General features: G+C 38.3%; 2 protein-coding genes and 1 pseudogene across 6 annotated transcripts; 1 reads left to right on the plus strand and 2 right to left on the minus strand.

The window, feature by feature from the left end:
• Positions 1–3,101: 3,101 nt before the first annotated feature.
• LOC103702486 (eukaryotic translation initiation factor 1A pseudogene) lies at positions 3,102–4,002 on the minus strand (annotated as a pseudogene). Its single transcript, XR_015987295.2, has one exon. The product of XR_015987295.2 is annotated as a eukaryotic translation initiation factor 1A pseudogene (transcript).
• Positions 4,003–12,562: 8,560 nt separating this feature from the next.
• Positions 12,563–12,874, plus strand: LOC103702578 (LOB domain-containing protein 11-like). The gene has a single exon (XM_089923556.1). It carries the CDS (start codon positions 12,563–12,565, stop codon positions 12,872–12,874), a length of 312 nt encoding a protein of 103 aa, XP_089779682.1.
• Positions 12,875–13,850: 976 nt separating this feature from the next.
• On the minus strand, positions 13,851–20,050 carry LOC103702487 (protein NLP3-like). Of its 4 annotated transcripts, XM_088722231.2 has the most exons (7): positions 19,623–19,972; positions 18,336–18,901; positions 16,712–16,759; positions 15,664–16,624; positions 15,384–15,446; positions 15,109–15,177; positions 13,851–14,973 (listed from the first exon to the last, which is right to left on the minus strand). In XM_088722231.2, exons 1-7 carry the CDS (start codon positions 19,840–19,842, stop codon positions 14,123–14,125), a joined length of 2,778 nt encoding a protein of 925 aa, XP_088578357.2. In that variant the 5' UTR covers positions 19,843–19,972; the 3' UTR covers positions 13,851–14,122. The 4 variants fall into 4 exon arrangements, with proteins under 4 accessions (XP_088578357.2, XP_008783158.4, XP_088578356.2 ...); XM_008784936.5 differs by lacking the exon at positions 15,384–15,446; XM_088722230.2 differs by having other exon boundaries at positions 13,851–15,177.
• Between the last annotated feature and the right edge of the window lie 3,459 nt (positions 20,051–23,509).

The raw sequence follows: 23,509 nt of genomic DNA on the forward strand, positions 1-23,509 counted from the left end.
TCCTGTTATTATTTGAGGACAATCAGAATATCACATCCATGAGAACCATAATGTTTACAAGGTTCAAGATCTGAGATAAGCCAATTAATGTCCTAAGATCTGTATGTCTAAATTTATTTGAATGCAACACTGCAATTCTCAAAACTAAAAATATTTAAATTTAATTTTGAGAAAATGCTGGACGAAGCTTGAAGAAATGAAGAATAACAAAAAGAAAATGATGAGTTGCCCATATATTCAATAAACTTGGCCTCTTAAGGTTTGCCCAAAGGTCTTCTAATCTTGGATCCCTTACAGGTGAAACAGAAGAGAAACATTTTGCCTTCCACTTTGGAGTTCAGCCAAATCTGCAAACCATGAAGAGACCTCTCTCCAATGTAAAATTTATATAAGAGCTAGAATGACAGTTTAAAAAAATATTATTAGAAGTTTGATTATGTGCTGGAATTTCTTCCAACATTCCTCAGTTATACATTCTTGCTCTTCTCCTTAACCATTCTCTCTTCTTATCAATCTAATTACCTCTTCACTATTAAAATTCTAAATATTCTCATCACCACTAGATAGATCTGAATTTAAGGATACTTTAGCATTGATGCAAAAAATCACACTTAAGGAAAAAGAATAGAAGGAAAAAAGATAGATTAACAAAACAACAACAATAAGAATAGCATAGGAACCAAATAAAAGGGTTTCTTAAATTATCTGAAACTCTAAATCATTATTTTACTTCTTGCTTCTCTATTAAAGTCATAATGATCCTAATTTCAACTATTGGATCTTGGTCAGAGATAAATAGGTATGAATTTGAGCATCCTTTTGTATTGATATAGAAATTTATATTCAAGGAAAAATAACAAGCAAAGAAGATAGAGAAATAAAAATAAAAAAATAACATAAAAATCAAAGAGTTTCTAAAATTAGTTGAAACTCCAAGAGCATTTACTATAATCTTTTTGTCAAATTAACCAGCATTGAACCAAATAGCTCCCTCCATGTTCCGGCAAAATAGAAGATTTACATGACCAAATTTTCCATCTGTTAAACCCCAAGACTTCATTAATCAAGGAAAAATGGAACTGATTGAGCTATAATTATTCCTATTACTTCGACAATGAATTGCTTCTAAATGAAACTAACTAGAGCTGCATTGGTATTCATGCGATAAAAGTCTTAACATGCCATTAGTAGATAACCAACAAATAATGAATGCAAATCAAGAAATAGTAAAATTAATAGAAATAATTGTAAGACTCTTCATTAAATGTATAAAGCCTGTGATCTATTTCTCCCTCCGTCTTATATGTCCACAATAAGAAAACTCGAGCCTTGAATTTTGGTTCAATCTTGTTACAAGGATATGGACATACAATCCAAATGCAAACATCAACACGACATGCATAAGCCATGACACAGACTTAGTGACAACTAAAGGTTCACTATAAATTTCTAAATGTTAAACTTACGCTGCCAACTAACAAACTTAACCCCTAACATAGTAGGAAATATATTTAATCTAGAATACAGATCCATGGTAATATGGGTTCCTTGAAAATTATTCTTTACATCAACTATAGCAATTTTCTAAGTAGTCATTTTCATAGATACGATGTCTACTCTCAACTCTCTCCCTACATGTGTCATATCTTACTACTCCAAGAAAAACACCATTTGTCTTCACAAATCACCAAAACAGTTACTGAAACAAAATTAAATTGACCTCATCCAAACGAGTAAAATGCCGAAACTCAGGGTTTCATACCCTCCTGTGCCAGTCTTAAGAACGTGTGCTAACTACAGAAGGTTTCTCGCACAACAGATTATTAAGTGCCATAACAAATCAAATCTTTGGTGGAATCCACAAGTAATATCCAATCCTCCAACCCTCCATCCTTTTTCTAACACTTTGTATCCAAATACTCATAAGCAAAGATCATTTGCCTTATTCACACTTCACCAAAATTATTTCCAGATTACTCATCAAGACTATATCTACTATTTTAATGGCATAAGGTTTGTGACCGGACTCTTTCCTTTGTGATCCAAATATCCTTCCATAGCCAGACTTTTAGACCCCAATATTATCATAAGATTAAGAAAAAATCCATGCCACATTTAAATTGCTACCATTGTATCAGGTATTTTCTTTTTTGTCAGCCTCCCTCTTTGCTAATCCCTGTCAAACTAGAAAATAAAAGGAGGTCTAAAAAAATCACTTCAGTTAATGCTTTCTTAGAGGGAAAAACATGCGCATTGGACATGCCAAACAGTAACCTATATAACGCCCAACCTCCTAGATAGGCCTTCCAACACAATTATGATATACTGCAGTCATGTTTGGGAACTCATATAATAGATAGAAATTGCGCAATAATACAAATGAGATCCATTTTCCCATTAGGGTAATTAGATTTCGAAGTGAACCTACCTAGGATAAGATCCACTCAAACATTATGTTCATGTAGCAACATCAAAAACACCAGCAATCAAAACACACACACACACAAAAAAAAAGGCATACAATTCCTGGAAAGGGGGGAAAAGGAAAAGCAAAAACAAGTTCACCAATGTCAACTAGTGTGGACAACAAAATCATGACAAACTATAGCCTATATCCACCAGAACACTTAATAAGTGCAGGTAAGTAGAATTTTCTAGGACAAGAAATAATAGTGGATCACAAAACACACATGCCCCAAATTTAAGCACCAAAATAAACAGCCACAGGGGGGAAATTCATGGTGTTTCTTTCTACTTACAACTGTGGCATACTGTAAAATATGTATTAATCACATCCATCACAACCAGCAAATTGATTCATGAAGCTGTACATTGTATAATATGGCAGTCGATCAAACAATCATTTAATAAACCTCCGTTTGCCATAAGTATAACAGTAGAAAGACTCATGACTCAGAATCTCAGATAAAGAAAACAATGTCACATTTTTTGTAGGGAAATTAAAAATTCACGATTCACAATTTTTCATCTATCTGATTACCTAAAATCACATCATATCGTCAATTTCTCCTTGCATGGTCCACTCCAGCACTTAATCCAAGCAAGCCATTCAATTCACTCGAACATTAATCACATAAAGGTGAAATTTTTAATACTAATAAAGAGCTATTATTTCATTCACTTTAGATGACAGCAAAATAAAGTATAAACCCTAAGAACTCCAGCGATCATTGTCACAAGTAACACCGAACCAAGAATTACAACATAGCAAGCATACCCGAACTCGGTACCACCATCGTCATCTTCTTGATACTACCTCAGGCTTTTACCTATTAAAAGCAAGACAAGATCTCACAGAACAGAAACAGAAGGACGGAAGGAGAAAAAGGACAAGATCGAAGAAGAGCCATCTATTTTAGATCTTGTCAATGTCCTCGTCCTCAAACTCGATGTAGTCGTCGCCAGCGCCCTCGTCCTCCTCGTCGAGCCCGCCAGCGATGCCCTCGTTGAGACGAGTGTTCTCGGGGAGCTCGCCGTAGGCCTTCAAGAGCCGCGCCTCGTCGGGCATGTACTTGAGGATGACGTCGGCCTTGTCGTCCTGGTAGTCGCGGAGGCCGACGAGGACGATGTCGCCGGCGGCGATCCAGACCTTTTTGTGCATCTTGCCGCGGATGTGGCAGAGGCGCTTCGTGCCGTCGATGCACATGGCCTCGCAGCGTCCGTTTCCGAGCATCCGGAGGACCTGGGCGTACTCCTGGCCGTCCTCCTTAAAGATCAGCTCCCGCTTCTCGTCGTCGGCCTCGTTCTTCCCCCGCTTCCGGTTCTTGCCTCCCTTCCCCTTGTTCTTCGGCATCTCGGTCGGCGGCGGCTCGCCGGAACCCTAACCCCAACTCCCGATATCCCACGAGGTTTCTTGCGGCTCTCTCTCGGAGAGAGCGGAGGGAGGGATGGATGGTTGCGTTGGAGTTACGACGGCCCGGGGTTGGACCGTTTTCAGTATAAATTTGTATATATCATCATTATTATTCGATTCCTATGCGAAGAAGGAATTGTATGCGAGTCTTAACTAGTGAACAAGGAATTGTATGCGAGTCGTAAAGGTAAGGGCATTTATAAACCTACACGTGTCGGTCGAATCAGAGGAGGCTCCCAGTCCAAGAAGAGGCAGAGTGGGCCTCATGGCCCATTAACAAATGAAGAGTGTTTGGGGTCGCCGGCAGAACTAACGTGGGCTGGGCTAACATGTCCTACAGCCTGGCCCACTCTTCAATTTGGGCTGAGTTGGGGTGGTAGAGCTGAACTTGGGCTGGCATCGCGTTGGAATATGTCAACCCTGGCTGCATGCAGCTTGAAGGCTGGAGCAAGCTGGACTAATCTAGAATTTGGTAATTTTGTATGATAGATTTTGAAATTCCAACAGGATCCTGAAGTGTATATATATATATATATATGGATTTCAATCATGCTTGAACTAGCCTGATTCAAACTAAATTGTGTTTGGATTGGAAATTTTTGAGGATTTGGTTTGAGCGAGCGCATTATTTTTCGTTTAGATTGGGATTGGATTAGTAAGATTTCCCATTATGGCCGGTTAAGATATACAGTAGCAATTTGTTCATGAGGTTAGTAAAACTAATTAAAACTAATAGAAAGCATATATGAAATGCCAAGATGATGTCTACATTGTCACCTGCAGTCCCTAAAATTTTCACCTATTTTTTAACCTTGTGGTGAGGTTATGACTGATCAAATTTCTCTGTCGAAACACAATAATTCACACAGCCCATGAATTGAAATTGTACATATATAAGCCTCATTCCATAAATATAGGGCAAGTTTTACTATCAGGTTGAAATGCATCAAGTTCAAGAAAGTTTCACGATCAGCTGTCAACATGCTTCAGCCCTGGGTTGTCTGAAATTCATAGTGAGGACTACTTTACTGCCATGAACCTGGAAAGGCCATGGCAAATTGAAATGCCAGCTTACAATTGTATAATTTGTCCTTTTTTCCACATGACTTGAGAGCAACTTTGAGTAAGGCTAAGGAGACTAAGAATATTCCTGTAAGGACCTTTGCAGGCGTGTGTTTAGTTCCATATCATCTGTACAATGGATAGATCTGTATACTTATGCACGATCAAAAAAACTCAAATAATGCCTTTCGGCTACTTTTTTTCCGATAAGGTCCTTATGAACCTGTTTCTCTTACTCTCTTTTTTTTTCTCTAATGTCGTGCTCCATTTGCATGTCAGCTTTTTTCATAACATGGAAACTTAAAACACCCGATCCTTTATGGTGAATAAAAGTTGGGTCTACCCCATCCTTCTCCCAAATCAGAGTTAAAAAAGGATCAGGCTGTGATCGACCAATCCTATAAATTATGCCTATTCATCGAGAAAAGGTTGGGCAAAAAGAAAAGAGGATGAAGAATGATGCAAGTAACCTCATTCATTTCTTAATCATATTATACAAGATAAGGAGCCCCATGATGCCATCCATCATCCATGTAATGTTGCATTCAAACTTCATTCTTTTATATCAGAATTATCCACGTGTTTACTTGTCTGTCGTTCCTGTTTCCTTTTTTCTTCCGACAGAATTAGTGCATTAATTTCTGAAGGTTAGGCATCATACTCATTAGTCAACAGTAGCAGTAAGCAAGCACGTTTTAATATCTAAGACCCATAGCCCAACACTCACCATCTTCTCCTCTATAGCAATTAGCCAACGTTCCCTTTCATTTCTTCATCAGTCTTTGCTACCGGCTTCTCACTTTTTGTTGGTTGGAACTTAAAAGCTTTTTAATTCAACAGTTTCTGAAAGAAAGCCAATAAGGACTTGCTGACTTGGTGGTTTGGACCCTGATCTTTATTGAGTTGGTGATTTACATTTTTATTTTATTTTTAAGGGAGGTTGCCCGCTCATTTTTATTGAAAAGAAAGGAGTTTACATGAGATGTCCAGAGTAAAAGAAGAAGAAAAGGTTACAAAAAAGATTGAATGTACAGTAGTCAGAGGAGTGAAAGAGTGCAGCTTTACAAAAATCTGGGTAAGGATCTGATTGTATTTCATCATCTATCAAAGCTTAGTAGTTGTTTATGATTGCACAGCACTGACCAGTCCTTTGGAAGAGAGACCAATACTTGCCATTGAGGATTCTAATGAAGCTTTGCTGAGGAAGATCCTGGCATTCCTTTCCTGCCATTGAGGATTCAACCCATCTGTGATGTTTTAAAGCAAAATTGGATCTCACTCAATGTCTATTCCTGTCCGATTTTGATCTGAAAACTGCTTATTTGTCTAGATATCAGAATCTAAATCCAGTCCTACTATTGATGCTAATCCTGCTGGCCTATATCTGAATCTCAGTAGCAATAATTGCTTGCTAAAGTTCTGAAGGATCAAAAGGAGGGGAAGAAGGGAGGGCCTGGCCATCAGTTTGCTGGAGCCGGTCGGTCGTGACTCGTGTATGAATCCATCTAAAATTAGGCAAATCATGGGCCATAATGTGTTTTTGTGTTAGAGCCTGGTTGCGTCTGATAAATTCGATGTCTATGGCAGATGCTAGGTTGCTTGCACTCTATGCTTCACTAATTCAGTGAATATAGCACCAGTATCTACCATTTTATTTTAAACTATGCAAGTCTACTTTCAGCAGACTCAAAAGATGGCAGCTGCCAGCTGATCGAAAGAGGCTCCAATAGCAGCACAAATCTAGATGGTTTTTTAGAAAGGGTACGCAACTTTACCTTGTTGAGAGGCTGTTTTCATATTTCGAATCTATGACCTCTAGGTAATTAGGAAGCAACCTTAAGCATTAAGCCAAGGCTCATCCTCTTAGCAACTTTCCAATGACACTGACATCATATCAGACCACGAGTACAAGAATTTGTAAATTGTAGAGGGATGCTGTGGAAAACTTTCCTGAATTACATGCTCTCCAGCCAATTTTATCAGGTAAGGAAGAACGTTGAGTGCCTGCTAATACCCGCTGCAGCTCAAGCCACTCAAAAGCAGGTTGGCTACTGATGGGAGATGGAGTATTAATATTCCAGCATTTTCTTCTAGCACTCCAGAGGATTAGCAACAGTAACATTCTTTTTCTCTTTTGTTCTTCTTTGTCTCCCATGTTGTGTCAACAAACATGGGTGGTGATTCATTTGGATCCTTATTCTTCTCCTTTCAGTCGCGTGTTTTCTTCCAGATTATAAATGGAACCAGCAGATTGCATCAACCAAATATGAACCAATTTTTCACAAAATCTACCAAACTTTGGATAAGCTTTGTGAAAATTCTTCGAGATTATGTGGTGCAAACTGGAAACGCCTATGTTGTAGAAGAAAAGCCAGTTCATCTAGAATAGGTTGTACTGGAAAAATTTGCCAATTTACCATAACCTGCGATAGATACCTGCTTCTCCACTGAGAACAGTATCATCCCTTCAAAGAATGACTTATTCACAAATCGACAAACTTCAACCGACGTACAACTAAATCCTACGTAACTCCATTGTCTTGATTTGGATTGAAGATTATACTATGAACGACTGACAGAGGGGAAGTAGTAAGCACACCAAGCGACGCATGAAAGCAAATATTACTAAATCAACATCTATGAGACAGCTTTTTTTTCTTTGGCAGGAACAAACGTGGACTAAGAGATTAGACAGCCCACCTAACTAGTAGTTCCTTCCAAAATAGACTCTAGACAAAAAGAACAATGACAAAAGCTATCGAGGGCTTAAGACTTACAACAAGAACAATGACAAAAGCTATGCAGTTACTAATGGAGATTTCCATCACAATTTAACCTTTTAGTGGAGGACTCGACACAGTAAGGTCACTTTTAGACCGAAGAAGAGTCATTAATCTTTCAAAAGCTAATCTGCGTGCGGGAAAAACACATAACCTAGACCAAATCATGGAGGCAGCACTAGTTAGATGGAGATTGAGGGCTTGAAGGCCTCCAAGGTCAAAGATCTTTACTTGCTAGGCTTAGAATGAATACTTAACAATATTTTGTGAGACCAGGCGCAAAAGAGCCACCCTTTTAGGCTTTTCCCAGCTCCAAGCTAACCTTTTTCTTCATGAGTCCCGTTGCCCTCCCTTTCCAAACCAAAGAAGTCAAATATCGTACGCTGAATGACACAAGTTGGGAACATTCAAAAGGCCTTGATATTCCATTCAGCAAGTTTTGTAGAACGTTATTAAACTAACTGAAAATGAAGAAACCTTAAATCTTGCCTTGAAAGACGATCACTAGTGACATGATTAAGACTAGAGATGCATTCATAAGGGGTCTAAGATGCGGATTTTTTGATGTAGGAGTCCCCTATTTGAGAATCCCAAGACTTTTTTTTTTCATTTCAACTTTTAAAAAAAAATCAGAATTTGTACTGCTCTTGTGTAGTCAGTCACACCTGTCCATCTGCTAGAAAAGAATCCATTTAAGTCTGATGCAAGATCTAAAGATTATAGACATTTCCATGCACAAGGGATGCATTACCAAACTAGATAACTTTTAAGATATTGGCATTTCTCTATGCCTTCCACCAGGCAAACCAAGCGTTCTGCAATTTGACATCATTAAAAAGAGATGCACCAATGTTCCTTCAAATAAAAGTAATAAAAAAATGTGCCATGAAGTTCTTTAAACTTGATATTCATTGTTGATCTATTTTCTACCAATTCAAATATTTGGGATCGAATGATTGATTAAAATAGTATTAGAGCACAGGTCATTAAAGATCTCCTAAACATCAGTTATTTGTCTAATTATCCCTATCATTTCTCATCTTGATTCTTGTCTGTAATCTTCTTTCGAGAAAATGTGATGGTAGAACCCCACCTTTATTAGATCAGAGAAAAGAAAACAATTTACACTGTGTATAACTTTGAGTGTAACAAAGAAAAACTCTCAGGTCTTTTCCCTGAACATAGGTGACCCGAACTGGTGAATAATTTATATACTGCCTTTGCAATAGCCCTGGCCAAAGTTTGCTTTCCATGAAAAATGAGACTATTGCTTACCTTCCAGACCTCTAAACACTAGGATTCTTCTTTTCCTCATCAAGGTCCAAGTGGATAGGTGAGAGCTACGGCCTCTCTTGATACTCATCCTATTCCTCAATTCCTCCCCTACAGGCTTTACAAACCTACAACTAAGAAAAGTTGGTCCATTATTTCTAGCTTTCATATATGCAAAGTATGGAAAGTAGTTGTAGAAATATTCTCCTTGTGATAGGATAGCATCTCTTGTCCCTGCCTTTCAAAATCTGCCTAGATTTGATGATATCAGCCTTATTTGATCATATCTTGAAGGTTTATTTTCTTAATCTATATTGGCTTTCCAAACTGACATAGGTCCAGGCCTAGTATCGAACCCTTTTTCTCTTCCTGTCAATTTTAGATGCAGATCAAGTCAAATACATTTTAGCTAGATTTATGATTTTTCAGCATGATTTTGTATGTCTTCTTGATTCTTGATTCACTCTGTGCGTATGTTTCAAACGGCATATAGCTAGCTAACATGATCGCCCAACAAAAGACCTCCATGACGAATTGCCAAGCATGTTACATTATGCAAGAAAATTAATTGCATCCAAAATTCTCCAATAATACTACTCCTAACTGGATCCTATTTAGTCCGATCTAATTCCCATTTTTTATGCAATCCAAATATATAAAAAAATACTACTAAAACCCCACTTAGATTTTTTTTTTTTTGTTTGATACACCGGCTACTCACCCTACTCTAGTATAGGTGTAGCCAACCAAGTCAAAAGCAAGAATTTTTTTTTTCACTACACACATAATAAGACTTAAATCAAGATAGACTTACTTAACCTGATCCACTTGCAATCATAATTTTAACCCGATCCACTTGTAATTATAATTTTTTCTACTCTAACATTTTTTTTCTATAGGAAAATGCCAAAGTCAGAGGGCATTGAAAATTGGGAATCCAAGCTGAGATTCGCTACAATGTAGGCATTGTTTGGGCACCTAACGCCCCGCCTCATATTGAAATAACCGGCACGAGCTCAACATCAACTCATCATCGTTGACGATTTGTAGCCTCCAAACCCAAATTTTCCTCCCTATTTTAAGACATTATTGCATCCATCCAAGCCTGGTAGATAAAAATTTTATAAAGGGTAGGTTGTTGTCACCTCAGCGCGAGTCCCATATGATCTCGGAATTTCCAATATATTCCGGGGAAAAAGTCTTCGTTCCACCTTGACGCAGGCGATCCAAGAGAGAGCCATATCTATGACGACTTTGGCAGCGATTCCAAAACCACGTGGGAAATTTTCTAGCAAACGTCTCGGTTACAAAGTAAGAGGCTTCGCCTTAGCTACTTGGGATGTGACTCATGAATATGTTACGTATTAAATCATTAAACCTATATAATGCTGCAAAAATTTTATGGTCATGCAGAAGATAAAAATATATAGAATCTAGTTTTTCAATATAAATAACAGTAGCAATTCTTTAGGATACAGAATGCTTCGCACGGAGATTTTAAGGTAAAAGATTTCATAATTTTTTCTTAGAAAAACATGAATCCATATGTGCACTGTATATAAATACATATAATTTATTGAATAAATATGCATAGAAGCACAACGAATGCCGTGATATGTGTGTGTCCAAATGCATTTACTCGTTCATTGCATACATTCATGCATCAGTATTCGTCTTTATAAATAGTAGAAAATGATGTGCCTAAGAGCATTCATGGCCTTGCTATTTAAGATAGAAAGAAGCCTAGCTAACAAGTTCATGTAAAAGTATGCATGGTGCTGCTACTTCATCTATATGGTACGAGGGATGTACTGAGTATCTGATTTCTGTACTAGATGTGGATACTATATCAGAATAGGTATAGAATCCAGCATCAAGACGACGAACGCTGCTGTGCACCATGAGTTATCCCGTCAGAAGGTCATATCTATCCCGTCGGAAGGTCATATCTGCCTTAGCTATTTTTAGTCTTATCTTAGTCACCTGACTAATAGCCGGCTAGATAAACTGCAAATCCAGGAGTTTGGAGTTTGTTATGTGGGACCTACATTGCGTCTCCATAGGGCCTACCATGGTGCCCTACGTCTCTCCCCTAACTCTGTCCCGGAGCGGCGCCCTCGCGTACGTGACTCGTTCACATCTATCGTCTCCAACTTCAAAATCCTGAGCCTAGAAATTTTTGGCTCCCCACGTCGACATCTCATGACGACAACCTCTCCCTACTCTCCACTTATTTTATATCAATCCAAGCACTGCTAAGGCACCAATTCACTCGCTAAGTGCGTCTCCCAAGGACCGGCCGAGACTTCCGTGCATGGATTCCATGGTTCGGGCTCGCCCTCATGAGCTGCCATGCGCTGCTTGCCGGACGCTTCACCGGAAGTGCAGTTACGGATGCATGTTGGCTCCGTACTTCCCAGCCGACGAGCCCGAGAAATTTGCGAGTGTCCATAAGGTGTTTGGAGCTAGCAATGTGATCAAAATGCTGCAAGTGAGTGATCTTCCTATATATCAATCCGTTCTTGTTTTTTCTTTTTCGTTAACTATTCAAGTATCAGTTGTCCAACATAGCGAGTGTCCACAAGTTCTCTTTGATTTTCTATCTAAATTCTAAGATTATGGACATCAAAAAGAACTTGAAATCGCCTCTCCTATTGTCTCTAATACGCAGTTCGCATCCTTGGAGATTTTATTTCCAAGCTTGATATGAGTGTATGATGCAACGTTCAGCTACTCTACTTAGTTTTAGTTGTCCACCGGCGAGCTTGGCTAATCTTTTTCAGCTATTTGTTTCTCGGTTTGGCTTCTATTTCCTCCTCTCTACGGAACTCATATTCCACCAAAACATTGGAGAGACAGTAGTTGACAAGTCTCATCACCTCGTAACCCCTACGTAACTTAATGGATGACTTACCACAAGAACTGTAGCTTAGTACTCTGATTTTTGGGCCCGTCAATCTATATTGCGCATAGCTAGCTTTCACTTGCTTGTACATGTGGTTTTACTGAAAGTTTGGCACATTACCTAGGCTAACTGATGGCAATTCCTCGACTTTTGAAGGATAATAACCCGGCCCTTCTTTATTCGAGTTGAAAAGGAAATTGTCGATCCGAAAAAAATTATAGTCATATACTTCTAATCTTGTGGTCGTATTAGATGTCCTAGCTATGTATCTATTCTGTCATTAAAAACAAACTCCAGAGTGTTGCTTGAAGCTCTGCTCAGAGGTTCATCCTTCTCCACACCATGTGCATTCTCATGCGATATGTTCGACAACTGATATTTGTATATCTCAAAAGAAAGCTTATGCATATTACTTAGAACATTTGCTAGGTCATTGAAATGAATCGCCTAAATAAACAAACAATTCTAGTATATAGGTGTATAAAGAAACGAAACGAATTTCAAATTATTTCAGACAGGTCCTTGGTTCAAAATTTTAAATTTGGTAGGACCATTTTCAAAATGAAGCTGACAAAAGGAAGCATCAATTTTCTGAAAATGTCATCAAAGATAAAGTATACAGCAATACATGTCTAAGACTTGTGATGTGCCACAACTTTCATGGATCAGATGGTGGAGGATGGAAGGCGAGAGGATGCTGTAAAAAGCATGGTATATGAAGCTTATTCAAGGCTTCGAGACCCTGTCTATGGCTGCACCGCCGCCATCTCCTACTTGCAGAAGCGCATGGAAGATCTTAAGGGGCAGCTGAAAACAACCACAGAGCAATTCCTCGAGTCGCAAGAACAAAGAGATCAACTATTGAGAATTCTCATGGATGCTCCCTGCCTAAAGCAAACCTATCTTCCTGCTAGCAGCGTGGCGCACGACGGCGGTGGCAGTTTCATGTTCGACAACATGATCCATGACGGCCATTACTAGATTTTCATGCATAACTGCCAGCTGATATAAAAATCTGTGGTTCAGTCTTAATCACTCCATGTTGCATCAAGTTAGAGAAGATTTACATAATATTTAGTCAGGTACAAGGATATTATGTCCCAAGCAGAGGCAGCATAATCCAGGAAGTAAGCTAGATGTTATGAAAGTCCCATGGATCAACCTTAATAACTCCATGGTGCATTAAGTGAGAGAGGATTAGATATAAATCAAGTTAGACGCAAGGATATCTGAAGCAAACGAAGCAGTAGTCAAGAAACACAGATGTGAACTTCCTTTTCAAACTCTCAAAAGAGAAGAACAGTTCAAAAGCATCTAATTTCATGAAACGGCCGTTGACTGTTCACATAATAGCAATAATAGTGATCTTGTTATTGTTATTTTTTGGGTGGTGGTAGGTGGACTGATGGAGAGAGGGGTGGACTGGTCTAACTACCTGAACCCCATGGAGTTACCCGGTTCTTCACAACCAACCTACATTTTTTTTGTTGTGAATAATGAGTGATAAAAATCTGGGAAACAAAACAAAAGACGAGAGAGAACAGAGAGTACCTCAAGGTCCTGAACCAAGGCAATGGGTCCTTTCAACTGTCCTTAGCATTTAGCTTTACAGTTCCTAGGCACCATGGCCGCCCCCACCACCACAGTAATTCACATGCCATTCATGTTCTGTCAGGCAAAAGGATTCGAATATACTCATGCGCTTCGCAGAGTTGAATATTTCAAAAAGGATTTGCCTTAGTTATTCAATGTACATGCAGAGTGAAACAACCCTCAAAAGCAGCAATGAGGAAAACTCAAGCTTCATCATAAGAATCTATAAGTGATCGTTAATGCCGAACCACACGAGTCTTATGTGACCTTTCCTGGTGTTAGGACATAAGCCATAAATTGAGCTCACTTGAAAAACTTAAAAAACAAAAAGCAAGAAAATAAGAGCAGGCTACAGGCCATTAGATTAGGAATCAAGGGTCTCTGGGCTCATCCATATATTTTTCTTTCATTTTTAACGATAATGATTCAGAAATACATACTTTATATCCATCATAAAAACCTGCAGAACAGCGCACTTTCATCGCATGCAACGATATGATCATATATAGACCATATGCAGCCATCAAACAATGATTTGAAGCTGACTTACCTAATCCCATGAATATTGTACAACATAAAGCAGGCTCACAGAACAAGAATCCACATTTTACAAGTTGAGCAAGAAAGCTATGTTGCTCATCCTCCTGAACTCTCACATGAGCTTCCAAGGCTAGGAAGAATGCCGTTAACTGACAGCCTAATCACACGCCCACCTGAAAGTCTTGAAATTTCCATGCACTCTTCAAGGTCAGCATTACAGGCCAGCATCACCCACTCATGATCATCGTCCAGATACCTTATATCAAATGTGCCAATTTCCAGCTTCAGTCTCTTGGCTATTTCATTTTTCAATACCATGATACCGGCAGTGCATCCCAACCGAAACCTTAAAATATCTTCCTTGTAGCTCACCTTTACGGTCGCAGTCCTCAAATCTTGTATCGTCCTCAGTTCCGCTGGATTGCTGGCAGGGCCTAAGGTGTGTTCGTCACGACAATCATCCATTGTAGAAGTACAGAGATCTTTCAAATCTTTGGAGCTACCTGAATCTTTAATAAGAATTTCACCAAGTGAAGGTTGTGGCTCCACTGCAATAGCATCAGATATTGAACAACCTCCAAACCGATTCAGATCTTGAGCAGGCTGTCTAGTGAATCCTAATGGATCACTAACATTTTCGCCTATTTCCTTGATGGAAGAAGCAAAGTGTTTACCCGTATGGGTTTCATTCATTGGGTTTCCCTGACATGAACCTTCAGAAATAGGGGGATTCATGCTCCCTTCAGCCGAAGAGTTTCCTGATTTTGAAGAATGGGAGGGCTTACCAGGTCCAAGCTGAATACCGGTACAATCATGAACAGAATCCTGTTGAGCTATGAACTTTTTGCAATGGTCCTCATCATCTGCTGATTTATGCATCAGTGATCCCTTCTCTCTTTCGCCATGAGGATCAAGAACTTTGACACCCTTGCTCTGTTTGGAGTTATCTAGTTTGGTGGGCCAAGAGATGGAATCAACAGAGACAGGAAGTGAACCAGTTAGCGAGGTCAGATCAAATCCGCCTGGCCCATGAACAGACTCTATTACTCCTTTCAATTTGGAAAGAGAGCGGTTGACCTTACTGATCTTGCGAGATGGCCATCTGGAGATTCCATGTTGCCTGCAGATACGTTTCATGGTTGTAGGACAAACTGTGAAACCATAAAATAACTATTTTCAGATAGATGAAGCTCCACAATGACATATATAAAATGCAAAATACATGATTATGTATTTTGAGACGAGCTGCAAGATGCAACAAGCAAAGGTAGGATTTTCAAAAAACTAGCATTACGCACATGCAATGCATGTGATCTTGCATAAACAGTTGATGAGCATTGGGATTCTATAGACTCACTTTTGTATGTTAAGAAAATTAAAAATTTGAAAAAAGTTGAATCTCGTGGTGGAGTCGAAGTCCCTGAGAATTCCAGTTACACAAGTAAGAAGATAAACAAGCGGAGGCCAATTGTACATCATGAATTGCACTGAGAAAACAGAGAAGAACGAAAAAATAATGATGACTATATCTTAAAGGTGCATTGCTTCATTGACATCATCTATTTAAGATCCATAAATATTGCTAACCAAGAGCTTATAGGCAAGACTGCAGGCATCAGTTATGCACTTAAGCTTACCTCCAAGGCTCTTTGCAGCGTCTTTCAGGCTCCCAGCAAAATACTGTCGGAGAACCTCTAGACTGATTGTTTTCTCAGCTTTACCTCGTCTCCTTTCAAGTGGCTTATTGTTTTTATTGACCAATGAAGAACTGGGAGTTCCAGTACTGTTTGAATCAACAACAATCTTGCTATTCTTTCCATCATTAGCATCTGTTAGAAAATGCTGCTCTGACAACTCAGGCATTGAAAGTTTCTCTTTCTGCATCTCATTAAGGGCCTCGACAAGATTCCATTCAGGAAAAGCATGAAGACGATTCTCACAACTTCGAATATAGATTGGTTTAGGTTCCGATTTTTGATTCCTGATTTCAAGCATGTCAATAACTTCAAGGGACGATCCTCCTTGTAGTTCAACATCAGTGATAACTTTTAGGCTACGCAAACATTTTTCCATCATAGTTCTCATTGACTGCAACAATGCCAGTTGTTCACCAGTATCCTTGCAGTCAGGTGGCAGGAAGAACTCTAATATGTAATCATCATTGCCAGTCCGAGTACTCTGTAAGCATAGAGCAAAACAGCAGGCCAATCCAAACATTCGAGCATAGTGGACTAGGGGATAGTCAATTTTGGAGAACTGAGTAATATCTTTAGAGAAACACGACCTCCGTGATGCGAATGCCCTGCCAGCGACACCTTGTCCCTTTTGAAGATGATGTTCCGTGCATGCCTCCCTGAATCCCCACATGTGAGCATCAATGACATGAAATGCTGCATCAGTCGTTGACATGCAGACCTGTCCCATGCAACCGCCATCAAAGCTGGAACAACTCTTTTTCGAACCACCACCATGTGCAAGAATGCTACGATGTCTGCACGGAACCCATGTCTGGGCCAAAGGCAATTTATGTGCTTCACAGACCATGGTGAGGGTTTCCAATATTTCAGCCAGAGCAGCTTGACGTCCCTCATTGCATATCTGGTTCAGGAAAGAGAGATTAACATGTACTTAAGAAGAAATCAAATGAAATAATTTAGTCTACTGCTGCAACAATTTATGACCCACCTGAACATTTGGATGGTCAAGAATTTCAGAACTTTTTAGATTTACTGCCTGCATAGAACTAAAAATATGTTACTGAAAGGAGAGTCAAAGGAAAAGAAAACAACATAATCAGACATCCTTCAAAGAATATTCCACTTTAGTGAACAGGCCACCAATGAGGTCACAACATGACCCATCTTTCTTTTTAAGTCAAGAATGTTTATGCCTTGTCATAGAGACACCCAGGTAACATTTTGAAATTGGTACCATTTATCTGAATTCCTGAAAAGTTCGTAACTATCCTCAACATTAAAAAATGCCCTTCATTTTCTTGCTGACTTCAAAAATAATATAGAACTTTGTTAAATTATAAATTACATAGTCAAATTTAAAACACTACTTTGCTAAGCACCTAAGTAATTTTAAATATGTGATTGTTTTTTAATTAATGTGATTATGGAAATTACTGTAAGCTGATTTCAGTTATAACAGAGACAGCACTCTTCTCTCGCTCCCCGTCCCCGCCCTGCATCAAGAAGCAAAAAAAAAAGTTCTACACTCGACATCTGCCTGTCCTTTTTAAAACTACATGCTTTGTCAAGAAAAGCTTTTAGCAAACTCTCCCCAATAACTCTCATTTGGATAGTCTATGGTCTTCTTCACTTATTTCAGTTCCTTCATGCAAATTCTTTCATTTTCTGAGCCTCCTTAGACCTTTGCTGGGCATATGGATGCACCAAAAAAATCAATTTTTTCACCATTTCATCCATAAGTTCTATGCCCTATGCACTTCGCTAATCCATAAGATGAAGCCACAAAACCTCTTCTTTTATATTCCCCGCCCACTCCTACCTTGCATGCACCCAAACTCATAATCAGCCTTTTAATGCAGCCAACAACCCATATACCAGAGCATATTATAGACTCAAAACAGCAAGCAGAAAGAAAAATTCCATATAGATATTCTTGTCCGAGGAAAACATATCTCATCTAAGCACAACTCATAATCTAGTAACATCAAACATGACAACTCCTTTTTGGATCCTTGTAAGTTGTCTGTGGTCTCACAAAATTTTGTTGTTTTCCAAACAAATTAGATTTTATAGCTCCCCCCTCCCACCTCACATGCACACAAACTCATGATCAGCCTTTTAATGCAGACAACAGCCCATGTATCAAAGTGTATTATAGACTCAAAACAGTAAACAGAAAGAAAAATTCTAGGTAGATAATCTGTTTGAGGAAAAACATATTTCTCATCTGAGCACATCTCATAATCTAGTAACCTAAAACATGATGACTCCTCTTTGGACCCTTGTAACTTGTAAGTTGTTCTGCAGTCTCACAAAATTTACCAATGAAAACATTGCATTTTTTCCCCAAACATATTAGATTTCCTCAAGTTGCAATATAATAAACTTAACATATAGAACTTGATGTAAAAACTCATAAATTACCATCCTTTTTGTTTTTAAGAAACTAAAAGTAGCTACTGCTCTTAATAGACACCATCAAACCTAAGAGAGATGATCATTTTTACAGCAGAATTAGTAATGGAATGCAGTGACATAATCGTTTCATAAGCTCAATAAAAACAAATTGAAACACCAAAGTCAGATGATCAGGTAAAAAAACGATTCCCAACCTCAAGAGCTTTGCAGACTTTATCGACCTCGCCAGCATAATTGATCTTTTGTGATGTCATTATGAGTTCGACCACACCAATACAAGACTGATCGTAAGGTTCAAAAACTGGCAGAGCCAAAGTGCCCCGAACATTATAATGAAGGGCATGACTAAGCCGTGGATACTCCTTTGTGCTATAAAACTGAACATCAGGTGTCCACTCTGGCACTTTCTGCCTAAAGACCCGGCCTGGGAGTCCCAGATCTCCATCCTGATCTCCATCAACTGAGAACATGTAAGTCACAGACACAGTCCGATAGTGAAGAAGTCCAACACTATGAGGATCAAGAACAAAGGGCTGCCCCGAGGTTGTGAGGACATATCGATTTCCATTCTTCACAGGTGCCCAAACCTGAACCAGCAAATGCTGATTGGTTGAGTCTTTAAGGTATCGAAGCGCCTGTGACATCCTCGCCTTGAACATGCATGAGCCATTAGAATTCTCTTCCTCCGATGACAACTGACGCTGCCTTGTGTTATTGTTGGCTCCACTGCTAATGTTTCCATTAGTTGCACCAGAATTACCTGGATATCAGAATACAAGGTCAAGATGTTATAATTATTCATAGAATTATCAGAGCATACTAACATGGTCACTATTAGAATTACCTAATAATACCTAGCATGTAGAAGTTTCAAAAAATTATCTCTAAGGTACAGACTGAAGCATAAATAATTGCGACGTAACCATGACTTCAGGACGATTGCAACTACAATTGTGACACTGTTTAACTGTTACTGCACTGCAGCGTCTTCATGCAAAAATATAGTGAAAATTCTGTATGGCAGATCGAAGTGAAGCTAAATCATTTTCATAGTACGCATAATTCATAATCAAGAAAAAAAAAGTACTCGCAATTCTATTGATTCCATCAAATTTCATAAATTTCCCCAAAAAAAGATTTTTTTTACTCAGATTAAGAAGAAAACCAAAAAATACTATAAAAATAACACTCAGCAATAGCAAAACAATCACAAAAAAAAGATCCCGATCAAAAAGAAGCAAGCATAATGCTACCAACCCCAGAAAGTTCCTTAATTTCCAAAAAAGTAAGTCGTTTCATGTGTTTTTTGAAAAACTTTTTTGAAAAACTCGACAGCAAAGAATCTAATAATACGGGCAACAAAGACTATCCAAAACAAATCTCCACGAAAAGAACCCAGAAAACATCCCAGGAAACAAGGCACGAATCCAAGGAACAACAGAGTTAAAAGTCAAAACCGAACAGCTGGTGAGGGAGCTCACAGGTGACGAATCTGGGGCCCTCCAAGAGCGAATTCAAGGCATCGAAACCTCTGTCTTCGAAAAGCCAGAGAGGAGAAGGAGGCGACGGGAAGGGGAACTGGAGAAGGCTCTGAGGCGAGGACGACGAGAGAAGAGAAGGGGACGGAGGGCCGGTGATGAGCGCGATGGGATCGAACGGCCAGGAGGCGGGGTCGAGATCAAGGTCCAAATCGAGGTCCATGAGCTCCCGCCCGGCAGCGGAGGGCCTCTCGTCCTCGTCTTCGGCTGCCGACGTCGGAAGGAGAGACAGCGAGCACACGAGATGGAGGTCGGTGATTCCATCTGGAATCGGCCCGACCACTTGAACAAGTGGACACACGTTGTGAACAGAATAAGATAATGGACGACGAAAGCCAGCCCGCCGCAGCGACCATCACCGTCCGATCCGTAGACCTCAAACTCTGATGCGACGGTGATTTGATGTTTTGATTCCAAAGGTACTGATAGCCCACGGGGTCATCGTACGCTACGGTTAAAAATCCAACATGTGTTCTGTGGTGGAGGTGAGCCTCACGTGTCATGTTGTGGTGTTTTGTAATCTGGATGTCGCTGTTGAGGGTATGACAGCTGATTTTCCCGGGCTGGGAATATCATATACTGGTGATGTTATCCGGATACCGCCTACTGGCTATCGAGTGAAGAGAAACGTCGCCGGCATCGTCACCAGGATCACCGCCTCGCCGCGTCGCAACGCAGCGGAAGCTGTTGTCGCCTGGATGTGGTGACCAGGCGGCGACCTTTTGGAATATAATATTTGAGAAAGGGGCGGGAGAACATCGAAAGTAACCGTTGGAAACGAGCTGTTTGTCTCAGCCAGCGTGAACAGTGAAGGGGGAAAGGAGAAGGGGCTCGGTAGAGGTTCGCGAGAATTTTTTTTTCACTAATTTTTTTTAAAAATAGTTTATAAAAATATAATATTTAAAAAAATAATTTTGATATATTTGAATGATCATGAAAAAGTGGTACGTTACATAGTGACTAATATTTGGTTGGGCATTTACTTTCTTGAGAAAATTATATGAAGTACCGATTATACTCTTAATTAAAAAAAATCTTACCTATATATTTTTTTATGACTTAAGGTTATTTTTGAAAAAAAAAGCTCCAATTCACAATGTGAAAAAATAGTTTTTTTTCATATCTTTCATTAATTTCTTTTCTATAAAATACGAAAATCTTATTTTTATGAAAATACTATTTTTTATCTTTTTTAAAAACACTAACTATTTTTTTTTTTTTTTTCATTGACTACACTTTTTATTCTATATTCTCTCCAAACCAAACCAAGCCTAAAATAGCACATTATTGACGAAGCATGGCTGCAGGAATCTTTCTTGTGTGGTTTGTTAACGACAGTGACTCTGTATTAAGTTAATAAATAAAAGACGTCCAAAGACATATCAACTTGCTGAATAAGAATCCAACCAAGGAGAGGTTGACCATTGTTCAGCATTGCTTTTCCCAATATACCTATTCTACGGTGTCTTTACCTCATGACTTTGGAAAAATACTTTTGCATCGCAGACTGCTGCAGAACAACTATTTTATTAGATTTTAGATTTAAACTGAAGAGTTGCATATCTTTCAAGAAGAAAAGATATCTTTGCACCAATTCAGACTCTATAAATATAGAGCTTTGTGGCTCAAAAAGGGCCCTTCTTCCTTCCTCCTCAGAATCTTTATTATTTCTTCTAGTTCTTAAACAGTATTTTGAAGAGTTTTGAGATTTTTTTTCAAAATTGTTATCTGCAAAATTTTATAAAATTTTGTTATATTCTGAAAATCATTTGCCTGGAATCTATTAGCAAATTTATTATTTAAATGGGAGCAAATATTTTTTCAATTTTTTTTCTCTATTCAAACCTTTTTCTCAATGGCAACTTAGGTTGGCAAGTTGTGTGTGTGTGTATATGAAACTGATGGTGCAAGGTGAAACTTAGGCTGGCAAGTTGCATTAAATATATATGTACTTTTTCACCAGATGTTTGACATGTTGTGTTTGGCTCGTGAAATAATCATTTCTTCTTCTCTTTTAATATGTGAGACGCTGCTAGAACCCTTATGTGAAGTATTGGCTTGCTTAAGCATCTTGTTGTTTGGCCGAATAATTTAGGTTAAGAGAATCTACATCTTAAGCTTACGGGTAGCCAACATGAAGATGGGCTCGAACTCCTGCTGCCAAGTTGATTGATAACTATTTAGATATTTGTTTTTTTGAGCAATTTGGATAATTCTTAGCCTTGAAAGGTGAAGACATTTAAGATTCGGATGATTCAAGGAGCATGTTCTAGTTGTTGATCTTACATAAATGAAAATGGTTAGTTGTAATAGTGAATTCGCTAATTATTTGCTAATATAGACCAGGTAACCAATAGAGATCAAAAACCTAGGAGCAAAGACATGTGGGTCCTATTTCAAGAGTTCGTAGTATAAACTTTTTTTGATAAGAATTTAGTTATCTTGTAAAAATAAAGTTGTGTCATTTTGTAGTGTTTAAAATTCATGTTTTATTGGTCCCAAGTTTCTCATCTTGGTTTTGCATATTGGAGCATCTATATGAAATTTTCACCTTTGTTAAATGGGCAGACATGAACCAATATATCCCAAAATATGGAAAATATGATACGAATGTTCCTTTTATGATTTTGAATAAACTAGAAATGGACAAGTGCAATGCACATTAAATTAATAAATTCAAAAATTCAAAAAAATGAGAAATAAAAGAGATAAAATATATAGATTATATAAAAGTATCAACATTTTCGCTTACTTTTAATTTAAAAAGAATCCAAACTATTAGGGTTGTAGAAAGCTTTTATCAACATTTTCGCTTACTTTTAATTTAAAAAGAATCCAATCTATTAGGGTTGTAGAAAGCTGTGGGATGCTCGGAAGAAACATGTAGATGGGGGGGGGGGGGGGGGGGGACTTTATTATCTAATAAAGATGCACATGGTTAACTTTTCATAGGTATTTTTGAAGAGAGGAACTAAGACCATTTCAGACACAAAATTTGACAGACAAATCCATTATTTAGTAATATAGTATATATATTTTATTGATTAGATAATAAAATACAAAGTTGCAATTAACATTGACTTTATTAATATCTGTCAACATTAAGATATGCAAGATCTCATGTTTGATCAATATCTTGAAATATCTCGACTCTTTCTATGAATTCCTAGATTATCATCTCAATCAAAACAAACTAAGATCCCAATTCTCTATTCTCGACCGTGCACCATCAAAATTATCGTGGTCTCATCTTACAAAAACGTTGGTGAGTGTCCTAAGTCCTAACATGGTTTATGTTTTTTTTACAAAAATCTAGCTAGCTTAGTAGTTTCACATGACTTGACCAAGTTGCCTGAATTAATCCTTTCAGCCAAGTAATTACAAGTAGAATGAAAGTAATTAGAACATTAAAAAGTGGATGCGTAGAAAAATAAAGAAATCTCATGGTGAAAGACCAAAATGGATCTCAGGGTGAAAGTAATTGATGATATTTTTGTAATGAGCTTATATAAACTGTAGCCAGAAGATTTATTATACGTGACCCTAAAGTTTAGAAGTGAATATGTAATAAGCTAGCCAGGTAGGTACCAAGCATGCTGGGGGACTTTTAAGGTAATTTTTGTTAAAAAATATCTTTCAAGAAAAAATTAACTTATTTTGGGTTCAAGTTGACTTTTATTTTTTTTTAATAAAAATGGTACATTTATCTTGACTTTAGGGTTGACTTTTAATTTAGTTTAAGCACGTGCTTTCTTCCTTCTTATTCTTGCTATCTTTCTTTCTTTTTCTTTTCATTTTTCTTTTTGAATTAGGCAGGGAAAATTTGGTCA

The sequence above is a fragment of the Phoenix dactylifera genome, chromosome 5 (genome assembly GCF_051530095.1).
Source record: "Phoenix dactylifera cultivar Ajwa chromosome 5, Ajwa_hap1_PhDact_Kaust_v1.1, whole genome shotgun sequence".
NCBI lineage: Eukaryota > Viridiplantae > Streptophyta > Magnoliopsida > Arecales > Arecaceae > Phoenix > Phoenix dactylifera.

What these genes read in the sequence shown, in the direction of transcription:
- LOC103702578 (XM_089923556.1), top strand. Translation starts at nt 12,563, where the DNA reads ATGGTGGAGGATGGAAGGCGAGAGGATGCTGTAAAAAGCATGGTATAT.
- LOC103702487 (XM_088722230.2), bottom strand. Translation starts at nt 19,842, where the DNA reads ATGGACCTCGATTTGGACCTTGATCTCGACCCCGCCTCCTGGCCGTTC. An exon ending in TTGACCATCCAAATGTTCAG is followed by an intron (nt 16,625 to 16,711) that starts GTGGGTCATAAA and finishes TTCCTGAACCAG; the next exon opens with ATATGCAATGAGGGACGTCA. An exon ending in CGCTGCAAAGAGCCTTGGAG is followed by an intron (nt 15,447 to 15,663) that starts GTAAGCTTAAGT and finishes TGGAATTCTCAG; the next exon opens with GGACTTCGACTCCACCACGA.